This window comes from Urocitellus parryii, chromosome 4, assembly GCF_045843805.1.
Source record: "Urocitellus parryii isolate mUroPar1 chromosome 4, mUroPar1.hap1, whole genome shotgun sequence".
In the NCBI taxonomy this organism is placed as follows: Eukaryota; Metazoa; Chordata; class Mammalia; order Rodentia; family Sciuridae; genus Urocitellus; species Urocitellus parryii.
In genome coordinates, this window is record NC_135534.1 from 128330538 (window position 1) to 128358480 (window position 27943).

Here is a 27943-nt window from a genome sequence, read left to right on the forward strand (position 1 = left end):
CCCAAGTCAAATGATTTACCTATCTTTGACTTCAGTTTCTTCATTTGTAAAAGTGAAGATCACAGAATCTGCCTCACAGACCCTTTGTGAGGATCAAATGCAGAGGGCTGAATGCAGTGTCATCATCTAGTACATAAATACTATATCATTCAGGCAAAGTAAAAGCAAAAGCCAGAAGTAACTGGGGAGAACTTAGTTTCATCTCAGGAGGTAGGTAAGGCAGAGCTGGAATGAGCATGCTCCTTAAGGTTTTCAGAGACCGTGTTCCTCCAACTCATCACTCGGACATCTCTGGGATGGGACCTGTAGCCATGGCCTGCATGGAACCATTCACACATCAGGCGGCAAGATGGAGAAAAATACAAAAGGGATCAGGAGCACCTGCCAGCCATTCCTTAGGGAAAATTCCCTGAGTTTCCCCACTAGGGGTACCCTTTTTATCAACCTAGTTTCAAGGAGAGCTTGGTATCCATGTATCAGCTAAAATTCTTTGGAAGGGGATACCACTGCTGGGGTGGTCGTGGGGATTAATTTTAGTAGTTTCTAGTTTTCTATGAGTTATGATATTATTTTGAAACTCAATGAAAAGAAGAACTTAGTATAAAAGGTAACTGTGGCCAGAAAAAGGGTTACATGCCTGTAATCCCAGCAGTTCAGGAGACTGAGGCAGAAGGATCAAAAGTTCAAGACCAGCCTCAGCAACTTAGCAAGACCCTATCTTCAAATAAAAAACAAAAATGGCTTGGGTTATAGCTCAGTGGTAAATCTCCAGTACCAAAAATAAAGTTTTAGACTCCTGTCCACCGGCCTATAATAACCACCATGAACATGTAGTCATTCTAGAAGCATAAAAAGAACAAGATCAAGGAGAAACAAACCCCAGACACAATGTGTTCCTGGCTTCAAGGATCTGTCCTTAAAAGGGAACCTAATCCAGGACCATCCCCTTTAGCACACCTAGAAACTAAAACTAGAGAAATTAAACAGGGCATGTTGTACACTGCCTAGAGTCGTACAACTCCTACGACTTTCTCACCCATTCAGTAGAGTGATAGGTTTTTCCCTGAGAAGTCATGGCTGTAGGTGTTGGGGACACAAAGGTACCTAGGTAATCTGAATTGCTAAATAAATGGAAAGAAACAGAGGACTAAGAAGTCATTATAAGCCCTCTATTATGGCCCCAAGGCTCTGATTTGAAGAAAAAGAAATCTGTATCTAATTGGTCACTTTCCAGTCACCAATCAACACCCACAATAACCCCACTATTTCTGTTGTAAATGCTCAAGTGGCAGACATTGTTCCTCTTGAAAATTCAAAAAGGCCAAGACCTGTACTCTGCTGGGAGTAGAAGTAATCCCACTACAAAATGAAAAATTCATCCAGAGATACTCCTTTCACTATAAATTGGAACACTTACTCTGTCCCCTTAGAACACAACCCCATACCCCTTCCACCTTCTTTAACCTAAGGGGAAAGATCCACATTCCACAAATGGAGTTCCAGATAGTGCCACCAGGTGGCAGTAATAATCAGCATCAAGAAACTGAAGCTCCTAAGGGAGCCAGAAAATGTCGGGATTCTGGAAGGGACTAAGAACACCAAATAGAAAGCAGTGTCCTGTGTCATAGGAGTAAAGAGCTGAGGCTTGGGAAGATGTAACCTAGAGAGTGTCACACATGTAATTAGGGACCCTAAGTACTATCCCATAGTGACCTGTGTCGTTTTTCCAGCAACTCAGGCCACTTGATATTCCATATCATTTAAGCATTCATAAGATGGTGATGGTTTGGACCTCGAATGTCCCTGAAAAGTTCATATGTTGAAGGCTTGGCTCACAGTACATCAATGTCCAAAGGTGAAGCTTTTAGGAAACAGTTGGATCATCACAGCTATAACCTCATCAGTGGATTACTTTGATGGATTAATAATTTGAATGGACTACTGGCTGGGACCTGTAGGCAGGTGGGGCATGGCTACAGGAAGCAGGTCACCAGGAGTGCACCCTTGGGGACATACTTTGTCCCTGGCTCCTTTCTCCCTGACTTTCTCTGCTTTTTGGCTGCCATGGGTGGACAGCTTTCTTCTGCCACTCCTTTCCACCATGTTCTGCCTCACCTCAGGCTCAAAACAACCGTCCATGGACTGAAGTCTCTGAAACCATAGCCAAAATAAATCTTTCCTCTTTCACGTTGCTTAGGTCAGATGTTTTGGTGACAATGACAAAAAGCTGTCTAAAGTAGGAGAGTAGGAAAATGAGGCCCTCAGTACCTATAAGTCAACTCTGGCCCTTAGCAACATTTTGTTGCCTTCCCATACTAAATATATTTATTTTTCTTTCTCTGTGTTTTATACCAGGCAACCAAAAGTATTGCACTGCTCTAGAAGCAGGACATTAAAACCATCATAGTCCATTCATTCAACAAAACTTTGTTAGTGTCTGCTATATATCAGTGTTAGGGTACAGATAGATGAGATGGAGAGAACACATGACTAAGAGAATAAGTCCATAAAATGGGCCCCCTGTGCTGACCCCAACATCCTTTCTTTTCCAAGAAGCAATTTACCTGCAGCCCTGACTGGCCTAAGTGGACAGGATATGTCACATTCCTTAGCAAACTTCCTGTTATCTGCAGGAGAAATGTTATCTGAAAGATAAATGTCAATGGGAGAAACCCAGGAGACTTTTGTAATCAGATCTGGAGATAAGGATAGTTACTCCTAACTACAAAATCTGTAAGAACTGGTCAGCATGGGCCAAGGTGACCTAGAGTTGCCATGGCAGTGGGGACTTGAAAGTCTGATGTCACCCTGCTGTTGGTCAAAAGTCAAGAGGTGGACCCAGGCTGAACTCTTTGGAAACTTCTCAAGGATCTTTAATAAAACTGGAGTGCAGTAGAGGTACATTGTCCCTCTCCTCTCTGAAGACCCACTCCCTTTCTTGTCCCGTTTCCCTTTTTCTGTCCCTACAACAAGCTCATTCTGTCACTCTGAGCAACATGTCTGAAATTGTTCTGACTTTGGTGTAAGAATTGGGGTTTGAAGAGGGGCTCTTTGGTGCCTTAGTTTCTCAGAAGGCCCCAGCTCCATAACACTTGGTGTTTCCACCTGGTTCTCACCAGTTTCCGTCAGTCATCATTGGTTATTGGTTATCTTCCATCAGTTATCATTGGTTATTGGTTATCTTCAGTTACCTCAATTCTTTTCTGGTTGCTTTCTCCATTCAGCCTTTTCTGAAACTCTGTTTTCAACCTCTGATTCTTGGTACTCTGTTCGCTCTTCCCTTTTGCCATTGTCCATGGATTTTATTCTGCAAATTTGCAAGAAAAGACCCCAGAAGGAAACTGGTGAGGCCTGTAGCCAGCAGGGTATAGGGATCTATGAAAGGGGGAGTAATATGGATGCGAGAGCTCTCATTTGTCTTCTTTGTGCTTTTTTTGTTAGTGGACAAATTCCCTCTAAACACCAGCCACTTAAAAAAAGTGACTAGCATGGCTGTCAGACTTCAGATTCAGGTGACATGCTTGTTGGGTGGGCGGGCCTGGTCCTCCTTCACTCAGTGTTGGGAATGTTGGTTCTGACTTGCTTCAGTTCCTTTTCTGTGGGAGAAAGTTGGTGTGGGGGACAGAGGTAGGCTTGAGACAAATGAAGGCAGCTGATCCCTGGTGCTGTGTGAAGGCCTCGTGTCCTGAGTCTGACCCCAGTAGCCTTCAGAGGTATCAACCAATATCTGTTTCTGTTCTAGGTGACTTGCCCTGATGGTTTACAAAAGGAAAAAATGATCAAAAGTGTCCAGAATATGAGATTTTTGCCTCCTATGCTCAAAATGGCAGTTTTCCCTACTCTCTAACTCCCTGATGCCCATCTAAAATGTAAGCCCCATGAGCACGGGCCCAAGTCAGTTTGAGACCAGGATAGGGGAAAAAGTGTCACATTTAAATCCAAGCTGCTGTGTCACATAAATGGTTATTTTATGTGTTTTTAAACTCTGAGGTTCTGCTAGATTTCTCCTTAATGCTAGAGAACAGAAGAAATAGAAGGAGGGGATGTGGAAAGGCCAGCTAGACCAGGTCATAGGTCATATTAGGAGGCTTAAGAGGTCTGAATTCTGCCTTGGGACAATGCAGTCTTTACCCCAAGCTGTAGGGGTCACCTCTCTAAGAGAGCTTGACAGGTCAGCTCTAAGGAATTCTGACGGACTCAGGAATATCAGGGATGCCCATCTTCCTGTGGTTTTTCCTAGTCTCTTTAGCTGGGCATAAGGAAGGAAAATGGAACAATGCCACGTGTTCAAATCTTCTTTGCCTTGAGAACTTTTATCTGAATATTTCACAGACTCCTACACTCTTTAAATATCTGGACTGACTCTAATCTGATCCAAAATTGCACTCCATGTTCCACATGCTCCTTTACTAGAGGAATATGACCTTGTCATATTTTTTTTAATTTCTGTATTTTTTTGAGCTCCTGGTTTCACTCAAGGTTTTGTGGTGAATTCACATTAGAATCCTGTGCACCTACATTAATATATTTTGTTAAGCATTTATAAAGTGTGATGGTTTGGACCCGGAATGTCCCTGAAAAGTTCATATATTGAAGGCTTGGCCCTCAGTGCATCAATGTCCAAAGGTGAGACTTTTAGGAAATAGTTGGATAGTCTTGTTTTATCTAACTAGAGAGGTTCTTCTGCACCCTGTTTTTCCCACTGTCATTATTCAGAGGTCAATTACTCAAGAGAAAGCTCAAAATCATGGTTTTCTCTATATAAAAATGTATTTTTATGTATATAAAAACCTATGTATTGTATGTGTGTCTATATATGTGTCTTTGCCTATATTTCATTTACATGGTACCAAATTGACATATAGATGAATGAGCAATCATAAATTAAATTTTATTAAAAAAAAGAAATAGATCCAAATGCCTTTTGGTTCACATTAGTTAAAATCTTAAAAAAGAAGAAGAAGAAGAAGAAGAAGAAGAAGAAGAAGAAGAAGAAGAAGAAGAAGAAGAAGTCCAAGCCTCAAAGAGAATATTTGGAAATCAATCTAACAAAAGAGGTGAAAGACTTCTATAAAGTAAACTACAGAACACTAAAGAAAGAAATTGAGGAAGACCTTAGAAGATGGAGAAATCTCCCATGTTCTTGGATAGGCAGAATTAATACTGTGAAAATGGCCTTACTACCAAAAGCATCATACAGATTTATTAAAATCCCAATGACATTCTTCATAGACATAGAAAAGGCAGTCATGAAATTCATTGGAAAAACATAAGGCCCAGAATAGCCAAAGCAATCCTTAGCAAGAAAAGTGATACAGGAAGGATCTCAATACCAAACATTAAACTATACTACAGAGCTATATTAACAAAAACAGCATGGTATTGGCACCAAAACAGACATAAAGACCAATGGTACAGAATAGAATCACAGAGACAAACCTACATAAATACAGTTATCTCATATTAGACATACAAACGTACATTGGAGAAAAGTAGCCTCTCCAACAAATGGTGCTGGGGAAACTGGAAAAATGAAATTAGATCCCCATCTCTCAACCTGCACAAAACTTAACCCAAAGTGGATCAAGAACCTAGGCATTTAGCCAGAGACCCTGTACCTACTAGAAGAAAAAGTAGGCCCAAATATCCATCCATGTTGGCTTAGGAAATGAATTTCTCAAAAAGAGTCCTAAAGCACAAGAAGTAAAATCAGGAATCAATTAATGGGATGGTATCAAACGAAAAAGCTTTTTCACAACAAAGGAAACAATCAAGAATGTGAAGAGAGAGCCTATAGAAGGGAGAAAATCTTTGCCCCCTGAACCTCAGATAGAGCATTAGTCTCCAGGATATATAAAGAAGTCAAAAAACTTAACACCAAAAAACCAATAAGTCAAATAATAAATGGGAAAAGGAACCAAACAGGTATTTCACTGAAGAAAGACAAATGGTCAATAAATATATGAAAAAATATTCAAATCTCTAGCAAATAGAGAAATGCAACTAAACTACACTGAGATATCATCTCACTCCAGTTAGAATGGCAATTATCAAGAATACATGTAACAATAAATGTTGGTGAGGATGTGGGAGGAAAAGGCACACTCATTCATTGCTGGTGGGACTGCTAACTAGTGCAACCCCTCTGGAAAGCAGTATGGAGATTCCTAAGAAAATTTAGAATGGAACCACAATTTGACTCTGTTATCTCACTCCTCAGCATATGCCCAAAGGATTTAAAATTAGTAAATGATAGTGATATAGCCACATCAATGTTTATAGCAGCTCAATTCACAATAGCTAAGCTATGGAACAAACCTAGGTGCCCTTCAACAGATGAATAAATTAAGCAAATGTGGCACATATACATAATGGAATGTTAGTCAGCCATAAAGAATGAAATTATGGCATTTGACAGTAAGTGGATGGAAATGGAGACTATCCTGCTAAGTGAAATAAGGCAGTCCCAAAAACCCAAAGGCTGAAGTTCTCTCTGACATGGGAATGCTAACTCACAATAAGCAGCAGGGGGAGGGAAGAATAGAAGTTCACTGGATTAGACAAAGTGGAATAAGGGGGAAGGGGTATGAGAATAAGAAAGACAGTGGAATGAATGGGACATAACTTTCCTATGATCTTATATGAATACATGACCAGTGTAACTCCACATAATGTACAACCACAAACATGGAAAGTTATACTCTATGTATATAGGATATGTCCAAATACATTCTACTATCATGTATAATTTAAAAAATAGTTTTAAAAAATGTTCAATTCAACCCATAAATTTCTCTAGATGGTCAGGCAATCAATACAGTGTTGGTTTCTATAAAATGTTCAGGATGTAATATCCATTGTTTCTAGGATTTTTCCTTAGCAGAAAAGATGGCTTCTACTATTAACTCCACTTGTCTGATATCTTGGTTTTCATGGGTAGCCCAACATTAACAGTTAAAAGTGAGTAAATTAGGTTTGACGTACACAGGTTAATCTTCATAAATTTGTTAGAGGAGACTTCTGATTTATTTGAAAAGTTAAAGTGCTAAAATATCAGCTGCTAAAAATAAATTCAAGTATTCTTCTTGAATTCCAAAAGTAATATATATTGGTTTATTAAAGGTGTTTTTATAAATGGATACATGCAAAAAGAGTAAGATTGCCTTTTTTCTGGGTCTCCACTAAAAGCAAAGTTACCAAGAATTAAAATTCTAACAATTCCCAGCCATTACTTTAAACCACACAAAACATTAGCATCCCGTAAATCCAACATCTAAGAATAAAATTATTTGGCCTGTGGTTTGCCACATCCTATTTCCCTTTGTAAGTCCAAAACCTGTGTAATGTGGGTGGTAGAGAGTGGAAACCTGCCCCCTCCCCCTCCCCCCCCCACCGGTCCAGCTCTGCTCATTAGGACATTATCTGTCCTAAATGAGAGCACTTGTCCTTCTTCCTTTTCTTCAACCTGGAACACACAGATCTTTTCTATCAGAACAAAACAAAACAAAAATCACCTGTGTTTTTGAGCCCATTCAGGTGCAATTTCCTAAATCAGATGCTTCATCTGAACACCAAATCTTTCCACATCTCATCCTTCAGAATTCTTCTAGGTGTCATTTATGGAACAATATTTGTGTTGGAGCTTTGACATTTTATTTTTGTACTCTGTACATTTTCCTTAGAATGAAGAACTTCTTGAAAACCAGGACATATCCGGAAACAGCTCAATTAGGAGTCGAGTTGTACAAAGCCGGGAACAAGGAAACACCAAACAGGTAGAGCTGGATGGTGGTTGAGGGACTCATCACCATGGTAACAGAGCTGGGGATGCAGCTTAGTGGTAGAATGCTTGCCTAGCATACTTGAGGTCCTGGGTTCTATCCCCAGAAATAAAATTTAGAGAACAAATCCAAGAAAAAAAAAATCAATGACCGACATCTTGGAACTTAGACTGTCTTTATGGCAAAAAAAAAAAAAAGTCACATTCATGTGTTGAAAGAAAAGTGACCACAACACTTGGAGCAACCAAAAGATCTTTATTGCAGCAGTGCAACAAAGAGAAAAGAAAGAAGGAAAGAAGGGGGGAGAGAGAGAGAGAGAAGAGAAGAGAAGAGAAGAGAAGGGAAGGGAAGGGAAGGGAAGGGAAGGGAAGGGAAGGGAAGGGAAGGGAAGGGAAGGGGAGAGGAGAGGAGAGGAGAGGAGAGGAGAGGAGAGGAGAGGAGAGGAGAGGAGAGGAGAGAGAGAGCAAAAGCAAGAGAGACAGAGAGCGCACACAAGAAAGACAAAGAGCAAGAGAGAGAGAGCAAGAGAGAGGGGGGCCTGGCAGGAGAGAGTTTTTATAGCCCAAATCTAATGGGGCCTCTGGGTCTGCAAGCTGCCTTGTTGGCCCAAGGGGATTTAAGTGTTCAGCCTTGAGCAGGGTTGAATGTTCAGAGTTGAGGCAAACAGGTGATAAAGGACCAGATATAGGGGGATTTGAGTGTGTGGGCTATCTTGCAGCCAACATCTGTTCAGCCTGCCCTACAGACAACACAGTTCAGCCTGCTCTGCACCCAACATTCCTCCCTTTTTGCTTTTCTAAGTGACACGAGGGATGGCGTAAAGTCCTCTAGCTACTTCCTGCTTAATGGTGGGTGGCGTTAGACCTAGAAGGGGAAGTGGAGGAATGTTCGGGGGACAGGTCTGAGAACACCAGGGCAGCCAGAAATAACACTCTGGCTACAGACAACTACTGTGGTAAGGGTAAATTCCATAAAAGTTCCTTGAAGCCACAAGTCCTCGATGGCATCAAACCAGTCCTGGATGGAGGAGATTCTTGGTAACAGCCACTAGTTCTGTAGCAGGGACTCTAGGAAGTATTGGAGGTGGCTTGGTTGAATCCAGTAATGTTAAGGGTGACAGACCAATTGCAGCCAGTGGAAGAGCAATCGCCTTGACCCATAAACTGAGAGTGGGTGGTGTCATCCTGGTGTCATGTTGCTTGGATGTAGAAGCAGTATCTGTGGTTTGAGATAGAAACTTGAGAGAGAATAATGATTAGTAAAAGAAGAGGGTTGGCGAGAAATTTTGAGTTTGGTGGGCGTGGTGGAAGTCCAGGACTGGACATTTGGAACAAGTGCCTTTTTAAGGTGGGAGACATGGTACCAGGGGGAGTGGCCCAAAAGCTTTGCCACCATTGGGGTAGTAACTATGACTGTATGGGGTCCCATCCATTGAGGTTCCAACGATTGAGAATGCAGTTCCTGAAGTAAGACTGAGTCACCCAGTTGAAGAGGGTCCAATTCAGTTTGTGGTTGCACTGGGATTGAGGCAATGAATGGCACAGGAAGACACCGGTCTTCATGTTCCCTTAGGAGTTTGCATAGAAGTGTGAGATTAGGCAGGTAGGACACAAAGGGAGAAGGAGTGATTGGAAAGCTTTGGTTGATTAAGAAAGGGCACCCAGAGAGTAGCTCAAAGGGGCTAAGGCCTGAGGGAGCTCTTGGGGTTACCTGAATTCAGGTGAGGGCCAATGGCAGGAGATTGGGCCAGAAGAGCCTGAGTTCAATAGCATGTTTAGTGAGATGATCCTTGAGAATGCCGTTAGGCCTCTCAACCTTACCCAAGGATTGGGGTTGATAGGTGGAGCCTCCAAGTTATGTTGAGAACTTTGGAGACTAGCTGAACAACCTGAGAAGTGAAGGCCAGACTGTTGTCTGACTGGATGGAAGTGGGAAGTTCGAACCTGGGAATGATCTGCTGGATGAGGATGGAGGTGACAGTGTCAGCAATTTCCCTGGATGTAGGGAAGGCTTCTATCCAACCTAAAAAAGTATCAACTAATATAAGTAGGTAGCAAAGCTTTTTGTGCCTAGGCACATGAGTGAAGTTGATCTACCAGTCTTTGTCTGGCTAGTGGCTCCTCATCTGAGGTGTGGGGAGTTTAGGTTTGATGCTTCCTTGTGGGGATACTGTAGAGCAGACAGAATAAGCAGAGTGGACCTGCTGGAGAGTAGTTCTCATTCCTAGGAAGTGAAAGAGGGGTTGTGAAAACTGGAAAAAGGGGTTAGAGAGGGTTTTAGATGGGCAGAGTCTCTGGAGCCAGAGGAGTTGGTCATGATTCATAGGTCTCCGTCTTGGGCATCAGGGCTGGTAGTCTTAAAGAAGTAGTTGATTGACTGACCTGTTGGTGAATTTGTGTATCTAATCTTGCAGGAACTTCTGTAGACAATTTAATAGACATGGTCCTATTAGGAGAAACAGAGAGAGGACTAATAGGGGTCCTGTGAGGGGGAGGAGCCAAGGCCATACTTGACTGAACATTCACCATGGAACCTGTTGGCCTACTTGATGTCTCCTCTTTTCTAGCTGTTCTTGTCCTTTATTACTCCCAAGAATGACTGTGTTTTGGCTTAACTTGTTTTGGTAGGTGTTTAAGATCAAGTTGGTCAAAATTGACTTTGTTTCTATCTATTGTTAAGAGTCAGCCAAGTTCCCATAGGGGTCGCTCGTGGGGAAACTTGAGAGCAGCTTCTTAGTTCTGCTAGTGCCATTTGCGTTAGGATGGGTCCAGGTCTTGCTTGACCTTGTGGCTTCCCTTGGAAGCATCAGGGATGTCTCCCTTCTCCGATGACCCTCCTGCAAGTGCACTGATTGGCTTTTCATTCTCTAGTGGTCTCAATAATCTCCCTGATCAGGAGGTTATGTGGCCCAGAGTTGCAAAGCTCTTTAGAGAAGTTCCCTGTTCCCTGGATTCAGACTGACTCAGAGGGCCAGAGCCAAATATTGGTTTTCTTGGCCATTTTAATTTAACTTTAAGTCTTGATCATAAACATCCAGCAAAGTCAGTTTCACCCTAAATTAAGAGTACTGGGCTTTAACTAAAGTCTGGCCTACTTTGGAGTCATTCTGACATGTAGTAAGATGGGAAGCACAGACTTATCTCAGGTAAGACTAAGATTTATAAATCTTAGGTAAAGTGTTCTACTATCGAACTGATCTTTGTTTTTAAATATCATTTTATAAAGTTTATATATATATCACATGAATACTAGGTAATACATTATATTACATTTAAATTGTACCCAGTGTATAGAACTGTATATTAATCTTATTGATAACAGGTCCAGTTATAGAACATTAAATGATATAAATAAATCTCCAATATGTTATTTTTATAAGCCTAAAATAACCATGCAACCTTTTTGAGAACACCAGCTTGATATAATTTTTTTAAAGCTTCTATCTTAATGACATATACCTGGAAAATATGAATGCATTTAATATACAAAGAAGAGTAATAGTACCACAATTATTATTGATGTTTTTATATTAATCAAGTTTAGCTTTTAAAGAAATAACATATTACAATATTGCAAAAAAAACAGTTGTTGTTTAACCATAGTTGTATACACAAACCTTTTTTAATACTTACTTAAACCTATATAGCCTGTGTACACAGACCTTCTTCATCACTTGCTTAAACCCTCTTATTTACTTAATAGACTCTCTTATCCAGAAACACATTTTCCTTGTATTAAATCCATACTTAGACCCTTCTAATTTCTCTTTCCTATCTGTTAACTCCTTCTTTATTCATAATTTGAAACAATCCTTGTAAATTACTGAATTTAGGCAAATTATTCCATTTTAATAAGAGATATTTTGTTTTTTGCAGCACACAATTAATCACATCTGTTGACCATTTCATGAAAACATGAACAATGTTTAAGTATATAAAACTATACTGTTGTAGGGACGGACAAGGAAAGGCACCTAAGATAGCACTGAAGATAGGGAAATAGTTTTATTTGGTTGCAGCCAGATTCAGAAGGCACAGCTTCTGTTGTAATCAATTAATCCCCTGAACCCCAAGTTTAGGTTGTTTCAGAATTTTGTACCCAACATGTAAGGGAAGGGGCTCAGAAGTTCACAGTCTGCAGAAGTTCACAAAAAGAAGTTTTTGTGTGTTTGTGTGTGTGTGTGTGTGTGTGTGTGTGTGTGTGTGTGTGTGTGTTCTGGGCAAGTTAACCCTTCCAAGGACACACCTGCGAAGGGGAGAGCTTTTTCTTCCCTTTCTCTCCTCTCCCCCCCCCCCCAGCTGTTATCATGGAGCCCAGTTGGTAACTTTTTTATCTTAGAAATGTAGCCTTCTCTGTGAAGCCCCAGCTTAAGGCCAGAGGCCTTGTTTACATATTTTGTGAAAAACTAGTAAGGGGGTGTCCAGCTCCTGGAGTGCTGATTTTTCCAGACAATGGCCAAGTAAAACAGGGCAACAGGAAAATAGGAAGTTTATCTACATTAAACTTTTTTGAAGAGATTCTTTTGCTGAAAGACCTAACATCAGCCGTGGTGAAGATTTCTGAAGGTCAGTTAAGACTTTTCTGTGGGCCGGGGTAAGGAGGGGAAGACGGGAAGGCAGCTCGGTGGATCTGAGAATGAGGAAGGAGTGATGTAAAAGAATAGGACTTTCCCTAGCAAGGAAAACTTGAGCAGTAGAACAGGTAGAGCAGAGGGGAGGATGGGAGTGAATATCCCAAAAAGCCTGTAAGGGACAATTCTTAGTAACCTGTTTTCAGTGATGACAAAGCAACTTTAAAAGCCATTTTCACCAGATCTCTGATAGGGGTCCAAGGGCTCTCCTCAGCTTTTTTGAGCTGTGGGTTAGTTGGTAAGAGGACCTGGTGGGACCTGGTGTGGGCGCTGACAGAAGAAGAGAGGAGTGAGCCGGTGGAGGGATTCCTTCAGTACCTGCTACCTCAGGAAAGAGGCAATGGTTTGAGGAAAGGCAGTTGTTTAGGTTTTTGATCTAGTGAGTGGAGAGGAGAAGTCAGGTTGTTCAAGTGGGGGAGACAGTGGAGGGGCTGGGGCAGAAGGTTGAGGGTGAGGACCTATTTGAGCCGGGCGATAGGGAGGAAATTCATCAGTAGGGTCAAAAGTAGTGGATGAGTCCGGAGGAGGAGGAGATTGGGGATCAGTGGTTGTGGGTGTTGGTTTGCAAGCTAGAAGAATTTGCAGAGGTCTGCAAGAGGTGCAGAGAGCACAAGCAAGAAGAAAGCTTTGATATAGCAGCTTTTTACCCATTTTTTCGAATGCTCACAGTAATTGTAGAGATCCCTTAGAATGGAGGGATCCAGGGACCCAAAAGGGGCACCATCTGTTTGGTTGTCTAAGGGATAAGTGGGCCAGGCCTGGGTGCTATATTTGATCAGTTTTTTGGGTTTGATGTCAGGTGCCAAGGAGAGGGTTTTGAGGTTATCCAAGAGACATTGTAGGGGAGAGTCGACCGGCAGAGAGGACACATTACCCATGTCCCAAAGTAGTATAAGGAGGAGGGAAGGGGTCGCAAACGTAGTATAAGGGAGAAGGAAGGGGACACAAACGCAGTATAAGGGAGAGGGAAGGAGACGCAAAGATAGTGGAAGAGAGAAGGAGGAAACTGGTTTATTGGCAAAAAGGGCGTCCCCGCTAGAGCCAAAAATCAGCAGTGCCGTAGTGGCAGGTTCGAGCTGCAGGGTTTGGTCATCACCGAATCCTGACAGTCAAAGCTCTCATCCTGGACAGAGCCCGAGCTGTGGGAGACCTTGGCCAAGGCTTTTCGGGACCCCTCCTGGAGAGGCCGGATACTCCCAGGGCCGGAAAGAGGGGAAAGAGAGAGACAGGGGAAGAGAGAGGAAGGGGAGGGTAAGGTTTTCTCTGGCGGCCCAGTCTTGAAGGTGTGAGGACTAGGATTTTAGGAGAGCCACCGAGATGGTGAAGGTCTGGGTGGGGTGATGTTCAGTTCTCTGTTATGTGTCCCTGGAAGTTACAGAGTCCTTCTAGGAAGACCTACGAAGCCTATGCTGGGAAACTACCATCTGGGAAGGGAAGGGAATAAGTTTGAACCCAGGAATCTAATCTGCCCTAGGAAGGAGTCCCTGAGGGCCACTGTGGCCTTGAAGGCTGTGGTGGGGTGTTTTCCTCCCCGCAGGTGGGCAAAGAGGTTTGCCAGACAATCAACGGCCAAATCCTCCTGACACCACCATTGGGTTTAGGACTCCAGGAAAGGGAAACTCACCAACCAAAGGTCAGTGGTGGATGTAGTTCTGGCGATCCAGAAAATGGGTTCAGGCCATCCGGTGAGTGGCACTTCCGAAGGAAGAGGGACCCAAAAGTGGATTTTAACCCTCTAACCCGGTTTCGGCACCAAATGAAAGAAAAGTGACCACAACACTCAGAGCAACCAAAAGATCTTTATTGCAGCAGTGCAACAAAGAGAAAAGAAAGAAGGAAAGAAGGGGGAGAGAGAGAGAGAGAGAAAGAGAGAGAGAGAGAGAGAGGAGAAGAGGAGAGATGAAGAGGGAGAGAACAAGAGCAAGAGAGAGACAGAGAGCACATGCAAGAAAGACAAAGAGAGCAAGAGAGAGAGAGCAAGAGAGAGGGGGTCCTGGCAGGAGGGAGTTTTTATAGCCCAAATCTAATGGGGCCTCTGGGTCTGCAAGCTGCCTTGTTGGCCCAAGGGGGGGTTAAGTGTTCAGCCTTGAGCGGGGTTGAATGTTCAGACATGAGGCAAACAGGTGATAAAGGACCAGATAGAGGGGGGTTTGAGTGTGTGGGCTATCTTGCAGCCAACATCTGTTCAGCCTGCCCTGCAGACAACACAGTTCAGCCTGATCTGCACCCAACATGTGTCATCTATATTAAGATTATACTATCCCTTTTATTAGGTAGCAATGTATCTCACTTAATATATTGTAAAAAGTGTTTGTGCTGTTAATCATTCTTCCATAAACAAAAAAAGAAAACTACTTAATTCCACATAAAAACTTGCACACAGACATTTATAACAGCTTTATTCATAATTGTCAAAACTTGGAAGCAGATGTCCTTCAGTAGGAAAGGATAAATAAATGTGGTACATTGAGACAACAAAATGTTTTTCAGCACAAGAAAAAAACTATCAAACTATGAAGAGAACTGGAGGGATCTTAAATGCATGTTACTGAGTGAAGGAAGCCAATCTGAAATGGCTACATACTATACCATCCCAAATATAAGGTATTCTAGAAAAGACAAAACTATGGAGAGAGTAAAAAGATTAATGGTTTCTAGGAGTTGGGGAGGAGAGAAGGATGAATAGGAGCATTTTTAGGGCAATGAAGCGATTCTGCACAAAGCTACCATGGTGAGTATATGTTAGTTGCACAACGCTAAAAGTGAATTTAAATGTAAACTGTGGACTTTGGGTGACAACGATGTGTCAATGCTGCTTCATTAGTTGTAACAAATATACACTTGTGTTGCAGGATATTATAGTCTGGAGTCTGTGTGAGGATATATGGGAAACTCGGTACTTTCATCTCAGTTTTGCCATGAACCTAAAACTACTCTAAAAAGTCTATTAAAAAAATTATTTACAACTATAATCAGAAAAGTAAAGACTGAGGAATAGCTACTGGATTTGGCAAAGTGGGCCCTGTTTGACTTTGGCAGAAGCTGGTCAGTAGAAACATAATCACAGTGGTTCTGCAGTGAACAGGAAGTAGGGAAGTGGTCATGAAAAGTAAAGGCACTCCTTTGCAGTGGCCAGACAGGGAAGGGACAACTCTTTGCAGGTAGGGAAGGTGCAGGGCAGATGCCCCATGATTGTAGGGGTCAAGGGGTTTTGGTGTTGTGTTTTTAAAAAGATAAGAAAGTATTGAAAAAAGAGAAAAGGATACTAATGCTGGGCTTTCCATAAAGAGTAGATAACTTGGGACACTGTCACTGCAAGAAAATAACAACCATCTGACAATTGTTAGCCAAACTTTGAATTTGGGTGAAGCTAGATCTTAGAAGGAAATAAAGAAATAAGAATCATCTCTACCCCTGTTCTTAGCATTTTCAGTTTGGACTCAGCTGGTCCTTCTTCAAGTTTTGTTCTCCCCTTCCTAGTTTCTGGGGTCCATCCCAGAAAATGAGGTAATCTGAATCATAAGTGTAACAGAATTTGGCATTAGAGGACTGAAGGGACCTTTTTCTTTCTTTCTTTTTAGTCCTGGGGCCTGAACCCAGAGATACTCTACCACTAAGCTGCAACCTCATTCCGTTTTTTTGTTTTGTTTTGTTTTTTAATTTTGAGACAGGGTTTAAGTTACCTAGGTCTCTCTTGAACTTGTGATCCTGCACTAGCCTCCAAGGTAACTGGGATTATAGGTTTGCATTGCCTCACCCAGCAGAGCTATGTGATCTTTGAAGATTCTTTCTTTTCAGAAGCATGCTAACAATTTATAATATAAAGTACAGAGAATCAGAGGTCACAGTGGTTATAACACATGACAAAAGCTGAAATTTGATACCCTATCTCTTGGTGCATGTTCAAAACTGTTTCCACATCTGTATACCCCTCACCGCAAGCTTCCATGCTGTTGGTTACAACAGCCAGACCTATCAGATGAGACATTATTGCAGAATGGAAAAGGGGAAAAAACCTTCTGTGCCTTCCTGGGAATAAGATGGTTTGTGGATATTTGAGAGCTCAGACTGTACCTAGAAAGAGAGTCCATGAAAGATGGCTCAAGTATATACTGCATTCCATTAATTAGAGCAGACCTTGCTGGGTAAGGGAAATATTAATATTCCCCTTCAACCCAAAAGATAGAAGGATGTTATGTCCCAAGGGAACATTGGTTTGTCATCTCTTGAAGATGCTGAGCTAGGATTCACCTCTGCAGACCAAGCAGTGAGCTTGCCACAAAAATAAAAGTAGTTTTGGTCTCAGTCCTTTGGAAACTGAAGCTGGTATAGTATAAAGGGAGATTTATGCAGCCTCTGATATTAAACTTCATTTAACTCTTGCCTGAAAACAGAACTGGTGTTGAATAATTACAGTAGAGACAGGAGAAAAAGCACAAAGATGAGCCTGTTCCCATAAGGAAAGAATGCCAACAGCTCCTCTGGGAGGAAAGGGAGAGATAAGTGTGATCCTGCATTTCTCATAATTATAGGAGGAAAAAATGTCTATGCAGTAGATAATAGGAGCCATTTTCTTGCATAACAATTTAAAAAGACCTATTGGAAATCCTTGGTCACAATTCTGAGCTAAGAAGACCAGAGTCCATAATGCCTAGTATTTTTTTTTTTTATTTCATCTCTGCTCTAACGATTTCCAGGGTGAAGAGTTGGTCAACATTGAGCAGGATTCTCTAAGGAAAGAAGAAGAAGAAGACATGGAGGATGACCAGGACACACATCAGAAAGGGTAGAGTGTTTAAACCAGGGAATAATGATGCCTGGGCTCCTATTTGTATAAGTCCCTTTGTTTTATCCCCTTCTAAATTTTAACACTTGTTATGATTTATTAGAAACTGTCACCACTCCCATCCCCACCCACCCAACACCATTTTCAGAAAAATTAATGGAGCTCCAGGATGATCGATGTAGTCAATTCAGACGGCTGATGTTCTGGGAACCCAATATCTAGATTTAAATTCACCCAGGACAGTCTTCTAATTGAAGGTGCAAATTACCAAGTAATCGCTCCAGTCCATACAAAAGTAGTTAATTTATCTTCTTGATGTCAATCAATAACAATCGATTTCTCAAAACTCAATCCACTTTGAATCTCAACAAACTGTTGCTCTTACCTTGTATACCAAGGTTCCTACCATAATGTAGGAGAGGCAAGATTATTACCTTTAATTTTGGGACCAGGAAAAAAGCTCAGAGAAGTGACCTACCTAAGGTCAATCAGCCAGAGAAAAGCAGAACTAACTTGGAATTTCAGCCTTTGATCCCTAATTCAAGACTGTCTGGTACTCTTATTATAACACTATAATATTTATCCATTTTGGAAATCCCACATAAATTTGATTTAAAATTCTACATCTCTGAAAGAATATTTTCCTTATATTGGGAATTGAACCCAGGGGCACTTTACCATGAGCTACATCCCATCATTTTTAATTGTTTATTTTGAAAAATTGTCTTGCTGAGTTGCTGAGGGTCTCACTAAGTTGCTGAGACGGGTCTCAAACTTATGATACTTTTGTCTCAGTCTCCTGAGTTGCTGGAATTACAGGGATGTGCCACCTTGCTGGGTTTGAGGAATATGATTTTTATATATAAGAAGGTATCTATAGAATCAGTCAGAATTAGAGTTGGGAAGTCTTGTCATATACAAACCATCAAGAATATTAACCACTAAAAACTGAGCTGAATTTCATCCTTTATTTTACTTTATGATTTTTTGACCCAGAAGGGGCTGAAAAATTCTCATGGTCAGATATACTCAGGTTTCACTGTGTTATTGGTACTGAAATAAACACCAGGCATTTGGAAATTGTTCAGCCTAGATAAACCAAATAACCTAAGTGTGTTTCTCCAACCACTCTGCTCTGTGGAGTCAGGTTGCTATAATGAACAACACACATCCCCTACAATTAAAAATAAAGTCAACCTACTACAGACAGATGTACCCTATTAAATGTCACTCTCTGTCACTGATACTTTTTTTAAACACCATATCCACAACTGAGGGTGGATATTATCAGCTTTTCCTAAAATAGATCATGAAAAACATGGTCTTTATTCTACTTTTATTCACCCAAGATCTTCCAGAGCATTTCTAATGCTCAGTACTCATATTCACACACACACACATAACAATGAGTAACATGCAATAATACCCATCATTATGACTGATCTATTCTGATACTTCCTATTCAGAAAGACTCTTATGATTTACCATATTTTACCACATAATCTTCAGATTTTATGTGAAAATTTTTTGCAAAAAAAGTGGGGTACAATTGTTACATGAAGTTTTTAAAAGAAATTGTGCTGCTATTACTTACAAATGATTTATTACTAAGTTGTCTTTGGTACAAGATTAAGTTGCACAGAGTTCTCATAAATATACGTTACTGTGGTGGCGACAATTCTGCAGTGAAATATGGGGTATCTCAGCTTTTAGTTAGTTACTCATCTTCCCTGCTCTGTTCCCAGGAACATGTTTTCTACATCTAATACCTCAGGGTTTGGCACACTCAATTCTGTGAAGATTAATCCAACCCATGGCTGATTTTCCTCTAAAATGGAATAAATTTCCCATTTCTATTTTGTAAGACATATGCCTTGTGAATGTTTGTTGTTTTCTTGCTTGCTTTATAAAGATTAATCTAGCCTTAGCATCAAGGTTTATTTCATGTTTACTTCTCTCTGCCTTTTTGCTTTTGTGTTCCAGGTATTTGGAAAGGAAGTATGATACAGTTTATGATTTTTATAAAAAACACAAAACTACTATTCGATACATCATTTGGGGCATTTTACTGACAGGTAAATACCAAAAAGCAATAGAAATACCATTTTATACAATAGAATAGGTAATTTATAAAGAATAGAGGTGTATTTAGCTCACAGTTCCAGAGGCTTGGAAGTCCAATGTCAAGATGCTAACATTAGCAAGGACCTTCTTTGTGCACCATAATGTGGCAAAAGGAATCCTAATTTGAGACAGAGTATGCATGCTAGCCTGGTTCTCTGTTCTTCTTTTATAAAACGACTAATGTCATGTGGGGGCCCCACCATCAGACTTCATCTAATCCTAACTATTAACATATGAATTTGGGCATTAAGTTTCCAGTAGTTAACTTTAGGGAAAACATTCAGACTTTAGCACCTACCCTGCTCTGGGGGCTCACAAAGACTTTGTCATTGTGATATGGATTTGGAGAGGTGCATTGGTTAATGCAAATCTGGAAAAACCTACTTGTAGCAGGTGAATACAGAATGTAGAGTCTAGAGCCAACTAGCCCACTCCTCTTGCCTGAAGGCAGAACCAGAATATCTCCTGCTTTTACTCCCTCCATATCCCATTTTAAAGAACACTCCTGCTGGGGAAGTGGCACACACCAGCAATTCTAGCAAGCAAGATAACAAGGTTAAACAAGGCTCAAAATAAAAAGTAAAAATGCTGGGGTATAGCTCAGGAGTAGAGCACCCTGAGTTCAATTCCAAGTACCAATAAATAAATAAATAAGAACACTCTGTCTACAAAATGTAAATGATCCCACTCAAAACTATAGACATTAATCCAAGATTGCTGTACCACCAGGGTCACAAGTGTCACTGGTTCTCAGATAGCTGAAATAGGAAACAGCAAAGTTGATAATCTTTCCCTGTAGCAGGTTGTACTTTAGGCTTGGTGACACACATACTATCAAAACAATGCAACTCTGCCATTGTGGTTAAAAAAAATTTTAAAAATAAAAACAGGCAGACAATATTTAAACAAACATAGCTCTGTTTCAATAAAACTTTATGTATAGAGTACAAATACAAGCAAACAATGTATTTGTACTTGCCACCTACAAAACAAGGAGCAGACCAGCAGACTGTAGCTTGCTGACCTTTAAAAACAGGGACCTTATTCTCATCTGAGAATCTGCTTCTTCAAAAGCCTGCTCTAGTCATTGCTCCCACTCTTTTCCCTAGAAATACTGTAGCACTTAGACATTGTTGGTAGGTTTATTTCCCTACTCAAGCTTAGGCCAATTCTAAGCTGCAAACCTAGAAAACCAATACCTCTCTGTCCAGTGTTGCTTTAATACTTAAACTTTTTCTGATAGTAGCTCACCTACTGAATCTGAATGGGGGCAGGGAGAGAGTAAAAAGAGAAAAGCTAAATGGTTGAGCATCAGGATTCAAGAATTAAAGTCTGCAAGAAAATAAATAATACCCTTTCTGTGACCAGAATCAAGTATCTGGGCTGCCCCTCACTGGGTACTAATATTGGAGAGATGAGTGTTGGCAAAAAGAAATCAGGTTTATTCAAGGCCAGCCCTGAGGAAAGCAGAAGGCCTAGGTCCTCAAGGTTGTGTGTTTCTTGGTTTTGGGCACCAGGGGGTTTTGAGGGAGGGAAGGAAGCAGTGAGGCTGCAGTCTGGACAGTCCTCTTCAATGAGGGAGTTGGTTAACATCTAGGTAGAGCTTCTCTTTAGCCAAAGGATTAGGGACAGGTAGAAGGGCAAAAGGGAAGAGGAAGCCCCTCCACATTTCCTCCTAGTCTTCATGGTGCGAATAGTAGGGATTTGTTTTGAAATAAATAAGTTAATAATAACCTCCCCCAGAGGAGCCAGTACCCACGTTAAAGCACCCTGCATTCAATGGGTTCTTGATTAAACCTCCCCTTCGCCAGATCAAGGCTGGAAGCTGGGGCCCAGCTGGCTTCAGTGATGGTCATAGTCTGTGTTTGCCTCCTGGACAGGTTACCTGGCTTTGGTGATTGCAGCCTGTGCGCTGAATTTTCAGAGAGCGCTTCCTCTTTTTGGGATCACCGTGGCTGTCATCTTCTTCGTTGTCTGGGATCACTTGATGGCCAAATATGAACATCGAATTGATGAGATCATATCCCCAGGCAAAATGCTGCTGAACAGCCACTGGTTCTGGCTGAAGTGGTAAATGCAATTGCTTCTCTTATTGCAATTGAGAGAGATATTATTTTTTTCCAACACAATTCCAAAAATTTGTTCTAAAATTGTTTCCTCATTTATGGGATATTGAAGCTAGAAACAAGCCTTGGGAGCAATCCATTATGATGCCTTCATTTTACAAATAGGAAATCAAGGCCTAGATGAGGTGATAACTCATTTGAAATGTGTTCAAGCATCCCTACAATCAGTAGCCTTAATTTCAAATCATACTGAATGATAAAATGTGGCCCCAAAAACCTTAATTTAATAACCTTCCAAGTACTGCATTAGAGAGACCTACATATCAAAAAGTAGTTAAGAGTATAAGATAGCACAGGTTTTAGTCATTGCACCAATGGCATTAGGTCTTCCAAGCACTTTTTAATAGCATGGCCTCAGGGTCAATTAGTAAGATCTGTCCTGGCACCAGTCAGGGAACAGCATCATGAAATCTAATCTCAGTACCTGTTTAAAGACTTTATTCATAAATACAAAATGACGAATATAGGTTTTTGTTTGTTTTGTTTTGTTTGCAGTATTGGGAATCAAACCAAGTCTTGTACATAATAGGCAGGTGCTCTTTCACTGAGCTACACCCCTGGCCAACACCATTTTCTTATGCAAGTTATTTTTTTGGGGGGTGACGTATGTTTGTTTCCTTGTTTGCTTTTGTGGCACTAGAGATGGAACCCAGGGCTTTCTACACACTGAGCTATGGCCTCAGCCCCACAAGTTATACATATACCTAATACAACTTATTTATCTTATTTACAAAATATGTTCAATCATGAATTTTTTTTTTAGTTCCTCTATGGTTGAACATTTATTTTATTTACAATTTTTTGCTTTTTATCGGTTTTTTTTTCTTTTTTTTGCAGTACTAGGGATTGAACCCAGGGGATTCTCTGGTGCTGTACCACAGAGTTCCATCCACAGCTCATTTGATTTTTTAATATTTTGACAATAGCTCACCTACTGAATCTACCAGAGTAGATTGCCAAGTAGTTGCCAAGGCTTAGTGATCAAACTTGTGATCCTTCTGCCTCAGCCTCTGAGTCACTGGGATTATAGGCATGCACTACTACATCCAGAATTGTTTGCTACTATAAATGTTGTGATAAGCATAGACCTTTGTTTTTTAATCTATTTCTGGTTAATTTAGATCAACTGGTATCTCTCTATTTACATTTCCTTATTACACTTCCAATAATTTTTTAATTAGGCTTTCATTTTCTCTAATGTCTTTCATTGGCTTTTGCTACCTAAAAAATGGGGTTTAAAAATTGCCTTGATATCAAGGACAATTAGCTCTGACTTTTTGTCTAACCAACATATTAAAATCATGACCTACAGATTGTAATCAAAATACAACAATTTTTTCATCCATCATTCTTTCCATTTTATTCAATGGGAACTATCTATCCCATATTTTGAATTAAATGCCAAAACCTCAAGCCCCTTCTGCCCACTCTTAGTTAATAATCCAATGGTTACAGAAGTATTTTCTTAATATCTATTTTTTAGTTGTAGTTGGACACAAAACCTTTTTTTCTTTACTTATTTTTATGTGGTGCTGAGGATTGAACCCAGGGCCTTGCACATATGAGGTGAGCACTCTACCGCTAAGCCACAATCCCAACCCCAGAAGTATTTTTAATATGAAGCTGTCCCAGCCCATACAATAATGAAAACTAGGAATGCAGCCAAGATTCTATCTTACCATCCCAGATTTGGCTTGTGTTTCTCTTTTCTCCTTATTTCCTGCTTCTCTACCAAACTCAAATCTAGGGATCAAGGCCAGGACAGTTCCAACTCAGGGAGGTGGCTTCCTGCTCTGGGCAGGAGACCCTCCTCCTTGGAGGAAGGGCCTTGTGAATTGCCAAAGCCCACTCTCCTCTAGGACCCACTTCCTTCAGTGACCACTAGAGGCTTTTCCTTCCACTTTTCTTTATAAGATCTCCTCTCCTTCCAGGTGGCCCTACTGGGTTGTTCCCAGGACCTCTCTCTCCATAGAGACCCCCCAAGGATTCTAACAAGAAACTTCATACATCCTTGGCCTAATAAATCAGGATTGTGCAATCCCAACATAGCAAACAGCCTTTCTGGTTCTTCCATCAAAGCAATGGATCAGCCTTGTCATGCCCATTAGACTCCCCAGGGAGTCAGAACCCAGCCTAACATCCAATTTAGCTCTGTAGAGGCTCCCCAGCTACAGAGGACACCTTTCAAATTCTCCATTAAAGGGACAAAGCTAACATCTTACCCATCCCCAAAGACAAGGTAGAGAGAATCCAGATAGCTATTTTAAAGAAATAGCCAGACCTTCCTCTTCAAATGTCCTTTCTTCTCTCTGATCCCTTTGTGTATCTGTGAGCTGGTAAAGGGCCTGAGTTGCAGAATGAGGGGGGCACATTGTTTAATTTTGGGGCTATTTGCCATTTTAGCTACAACCAAAAAGAGTCTGTTACAATATGTGAAAGTGAAAGTGCAGCTTCCTGGTGCCGGGGTATGTTACTTTTGTCTGCATTTTTAAATATGTTAGTTTAAGCCTCAAGTTAGCACAACAAATGATCCCATTGCCTCCCTTTTGTTTTCTTAGGGTGATTTGGAGCTTATTGATCCTAGGAATTATCTTCTGGCTGATCTTTGACACCGCCAAATTGGGCCAACAGCAGCTGGTATCCTTTGGTGGACTCTTAATGTACATTATCCTGTTGTTTATATTTTCCAAGTACCCAACCAGAGTAAGTATGAAATTGGACTTTTTGTTTTGTTTTGTTTTGTTTTCCCTCCCCAGGTGAAAAATATGATCAAAATAATGATCATAAAAGTATTTAACTATTCAGTATTTTTCTTAATGTACTGTAATTTAAGTAGTTAAATTGCCCTTCTTCTGGAACTTTCAAAGTATTGTCTATTACTATCTCAATCCATTCTCAGTAATTTCCAGTTACACAACCAGTGGGACATTCTCTCCTTGTCAAATCCTATTTCTACTCATGTACACCCTGCCTCTATCCAACATACATACAGAGAAAATCACATTCATTTTGATCTCAGTTTTCCAAGACTACAAATTACTTAATAGTTTGCACTTGATCCTGCACTTAATCAAAGTTCCATTTGCAATTCAGGCTTTTCTACTCCAAAAAAAAATTGTCCTTATACAGTTTTTCCCCCAATTGAATCCAATCCTCATCCTTGTCTGTCAGCCTGTAACTCATGAAATGGGCAAGAATTCTGAGACCTAGAAGCTCTCACATATGAATCATAATGGCAAGCCCTGGAAGAATTTTCTGACTGAAAGATTGACCCGAGGAAAAAGCATTAATCTGAGGCCAAGTTCACCTGATATGATCCAAATCACTTGCCCTGTTTGGGCAAGCATCTCCACTGAGTGGGCCTTTGCTCCCATAGGTCTTTTCAGACCTCATTTCCCCACCAAAAAATGAAAAAAGATGATTGTCCATTTCTGCTGCACATCCTGCATCTACATTACAGGTCATTGGTTCCTTTTACAGCAAAACAAAAGCCCCTCAATAGGGTAGAATTTCATTTAATTCACTTATAAAATTGTCAGGTCAACAAGCCTCAGACACACTGAGAATCATGTTCTGCCTTTCCATTTTCCAGGCAGGAGAAGTAATTATATTTCTCTAATACTTACAGTAAGACTAGAACAGCCAGGTCCTTCTTCCTTTAATGACACTTCTTAGACTACTCTTTGTGTCTAAGTTACTTATCAGAACTTAGTGGTTATTCACCAGCATTAAAGACTTGAAACCCAGGTTTAAGGAGAGGAAATGCAATCTTAAGCTTTTGAAGCCATGGTTCTATCAAAAGACCCTCTGCTCCTGGCTCCTCAGGCCTCCCAAAGAAAAAATCAGTGGTTCTTTTGATGTTTATGCTAAAGTCAGCGTTAACTTTCTAATAAGATAATATCTCTGTCATTCTGCATAGGTTTACTGGAGACTTGTCTTTTGGGGAATTGGGTTACAGTTTCTTCTTGGACTGTTAATTCTAAGGACTAAGCCTGGATTTATTGCTTTCAATTGGTTGGGCACACAAGTTCAGGTAAGTGTTTCAAAAGAATACTTTACATTTAAGATGCCTTTAACATTTGGATGTAATCCTTGAGGCATCTCAGAAATAGGTTTATAAGTCTGTAATATTTGACCCAGATTTTAATTCCATAGTGTGAATCAGACAAATACCTGTTTGTGTGGAATACATTAATCTGTCTAGTTAATTATGATTACTGCTGTCCTTACCTATATTATCTACTGCATCCATCCCCTATCCCTGTTCCCCCATCACCTTGCCCATAGGGATGTTACCCTTATAAGCTGGTTTCTAAACAGAGAAATGAGCTTCCTTTGCATCCAGTGGTAACAAGTGGCACCTGTGTACTATCTCTGGCTTGCTAGAGCAATTTACCACACTCAGCTTGTTCTTTAGCAACCTAGAGTCAGACTAAATGTCAGACATGACAGAAAATCTTTATGCAGACATAATTCAAAAATACAGCTCTATGCCATTCATGGACATGGTTCTCATCCTCTGCAGAGCCTAGTGCTACGATGGCTTGTAACGACCATTTCAGTGGTTTTAATGATCTCTTTTTCTTTCTCAAATCAGATTTTTCTGGATTACACTGATGCTGGTGCTAGATTTGTCTTTGGTGAAAAATACACAGACCACTTCTTTGCATTTAAGGTAAATCTAAACTTTTTCCATGTACTTCCTGTCTTGTCAGTAGCTTCTCAATCTTTGTAGATGTTCAGATAAAACCTAAGACCAAACACCAGGTATATAATTTCTGGGCTTGTTTTAGGTATGCAACACATCACCAGCCTTTTGCATTTGCAGTGTTATCTGAAGTCAGAGGATTGCACACATTTCACCAGGTTACTTCTGTATAGCATTAAGGGAAATATCTAGGGGAAGTCACAAATATTCAAATGTTGGGAGTTGGGGGGTGGTCTTGGCTGGTATTTGTGAAGAATCCTATGGGGTAATAGTATCTTGAACTTCAGATTCAGGAGAAAGAACCTTATGCACTTGGCAATGAATGGGCATATGGCCCCCAATGGCTTCCAGGTAACAGCTCTGCACTCTGCACTCCTCAGTCCCAGGCAGTTTGGGACAGCTGCTCAAGCACATTAACCCGTGTTCTTCCAGAGCCATCCCCAGGCTACACCTTTTTCATCTTTCCTTCTGTACAACCTTTGCTGAAGTAATCTTGATGGATGAGCCTTCTGCTAATCAACAGAGAGGCAACCTGGCCTCTGCCTAGGCACAGTCCGTTCCCCACAGTCAATTCCCTCTTGGGGTTCCCACAAGCATCAGAAAATTCACCCTCTTCTGGCAAGTCCCTGCAAATACTGAGTCAGAAAGTTATATTTGGGCTTTTCTTCAGCTTTCTTTCTTGTGGTGTTAATGTTCATACATTTTCTCCCTTAGAGATTCCAAATTTTCCTCTAAATTACTCCATTCAGTTAGGCAAATTTTTATGCTGGATCTTTTTTTTTTTTTTGGTACCCAGGATTGAACTCAGGGGCACTTAACCACTTAACCACTGAGATACATCTCCAGCCCTTTTCATTTTTGTTTTGAAATAGGGTCTCACTAGTTGCTTAAGGCCTTAATAAGTTGTTGAGGCTGGTTTTGAGCTTGCCATTCTTGCTTCAGCCTCCTGAGTAGCTGGGATTACAGGTGTATGCCACTGCACACCACACTGGATTTTTTAAATATACTTTTAATTTTTTTTTTTTTTTTTTTTTTTGGTGCTGGGGATTGAACCCAGGGCCTTGTGCATGCGAGGCAAGCACTCTACCAACTGAGCTATATCCCCAGCCCTACTTCTAATTTTTTATTGACACATAATAATTGTCCATATTCATGGGGTGTGACATTTTAATACATGTATAAAATGTATAATGATCAGATCAAGGTCTGAATCTTTTCTAAAGCTGCTGATGTGATGCTCTGGTGTTGAGATAACTAAGCCTTATCTGAGAAGGGTCAAGCATTTATAGGGTGAGATAGAAAGATGCTTATATCGTGAAATGAATTGAGATTTGGAAAAAGAATAAAACCACAGGAAGGAGTAACTTGCTATGCAGACAATAAGGGTGCTTCAGACCTTGTCTGTTCCTCTCTTGCCCAAGGGCAGTGGCCTTTCTGCTTTCCTGCCAACTCAGAATCCCTGGATGAGCCCCTTTAACTCCTTCAGGCTTTCAGGAAAGTTCTGCCTACCCATTAAAACTAATAAGAGGCTCATAGTGAGCTTTGAGTACTGGCACAAAATGTGTTTTAGTATATATTATTAATAGATTTTTCTAAATTAGATCTTGTACAAATTGTCCTTGGTCATTCTGTGTCTCTGGTAGCAGATCATCTGGCCATTTAGCTGGGGGAACAGTGGGGAATTGTTGAGGTGGAGTGGGGCTGAGTAGAGACCTGGCCCACAGCTGTGTGTGGTCTATTTAGGTGGAAACTGCTCCCTGTAGAAACACAGGCTGCAGGTTCCAAAAG

At 40.8% G+C, this 27943-nt stretch overlaps 1 protein-coding gene across 2 annotated transcripts in view; it reads left to right on the plus strand.

The window, feature by feature from the left end:
- The window catches only part of Slc28a3 (solute carrier family 28 member 3), a 103817-nt gene that overhangs the window by 55996 nt on the left and 19878 nt on the right, over positions 1 to 27943 (plus strand). For both annotated transcript variants that reach the window (XM_077796992.1, XM_077796993.1), the window contains 7 exons: positions 7683 to 7775; positions 17109 to 17197; positions 19181 to 19272; positions 21202 to 21391; positions 24006 to 24150; positions 25367 to 25480; positions 26045 to 26122. In XM_077796992.1, the coding sequence (XP_077653118.1) occupies positions 7683 to 7775; positions 17109 to 17197; positions 19181 to 19272; positions 21202 to 21391; positions 24006 to 24150; positions 25367 to 25480; positions 26045 to 26122 (801 nt within the window). The remainder of the gene's footprint in view (positions 1 to 7682; positions 7776 to 17108; positions 17198 to 19180; positions 19273 to 21201; positions 21392 to 24005; positions 24151 to 25366; positions 25481 to 26044; positions 26123 to 27943) is intronic.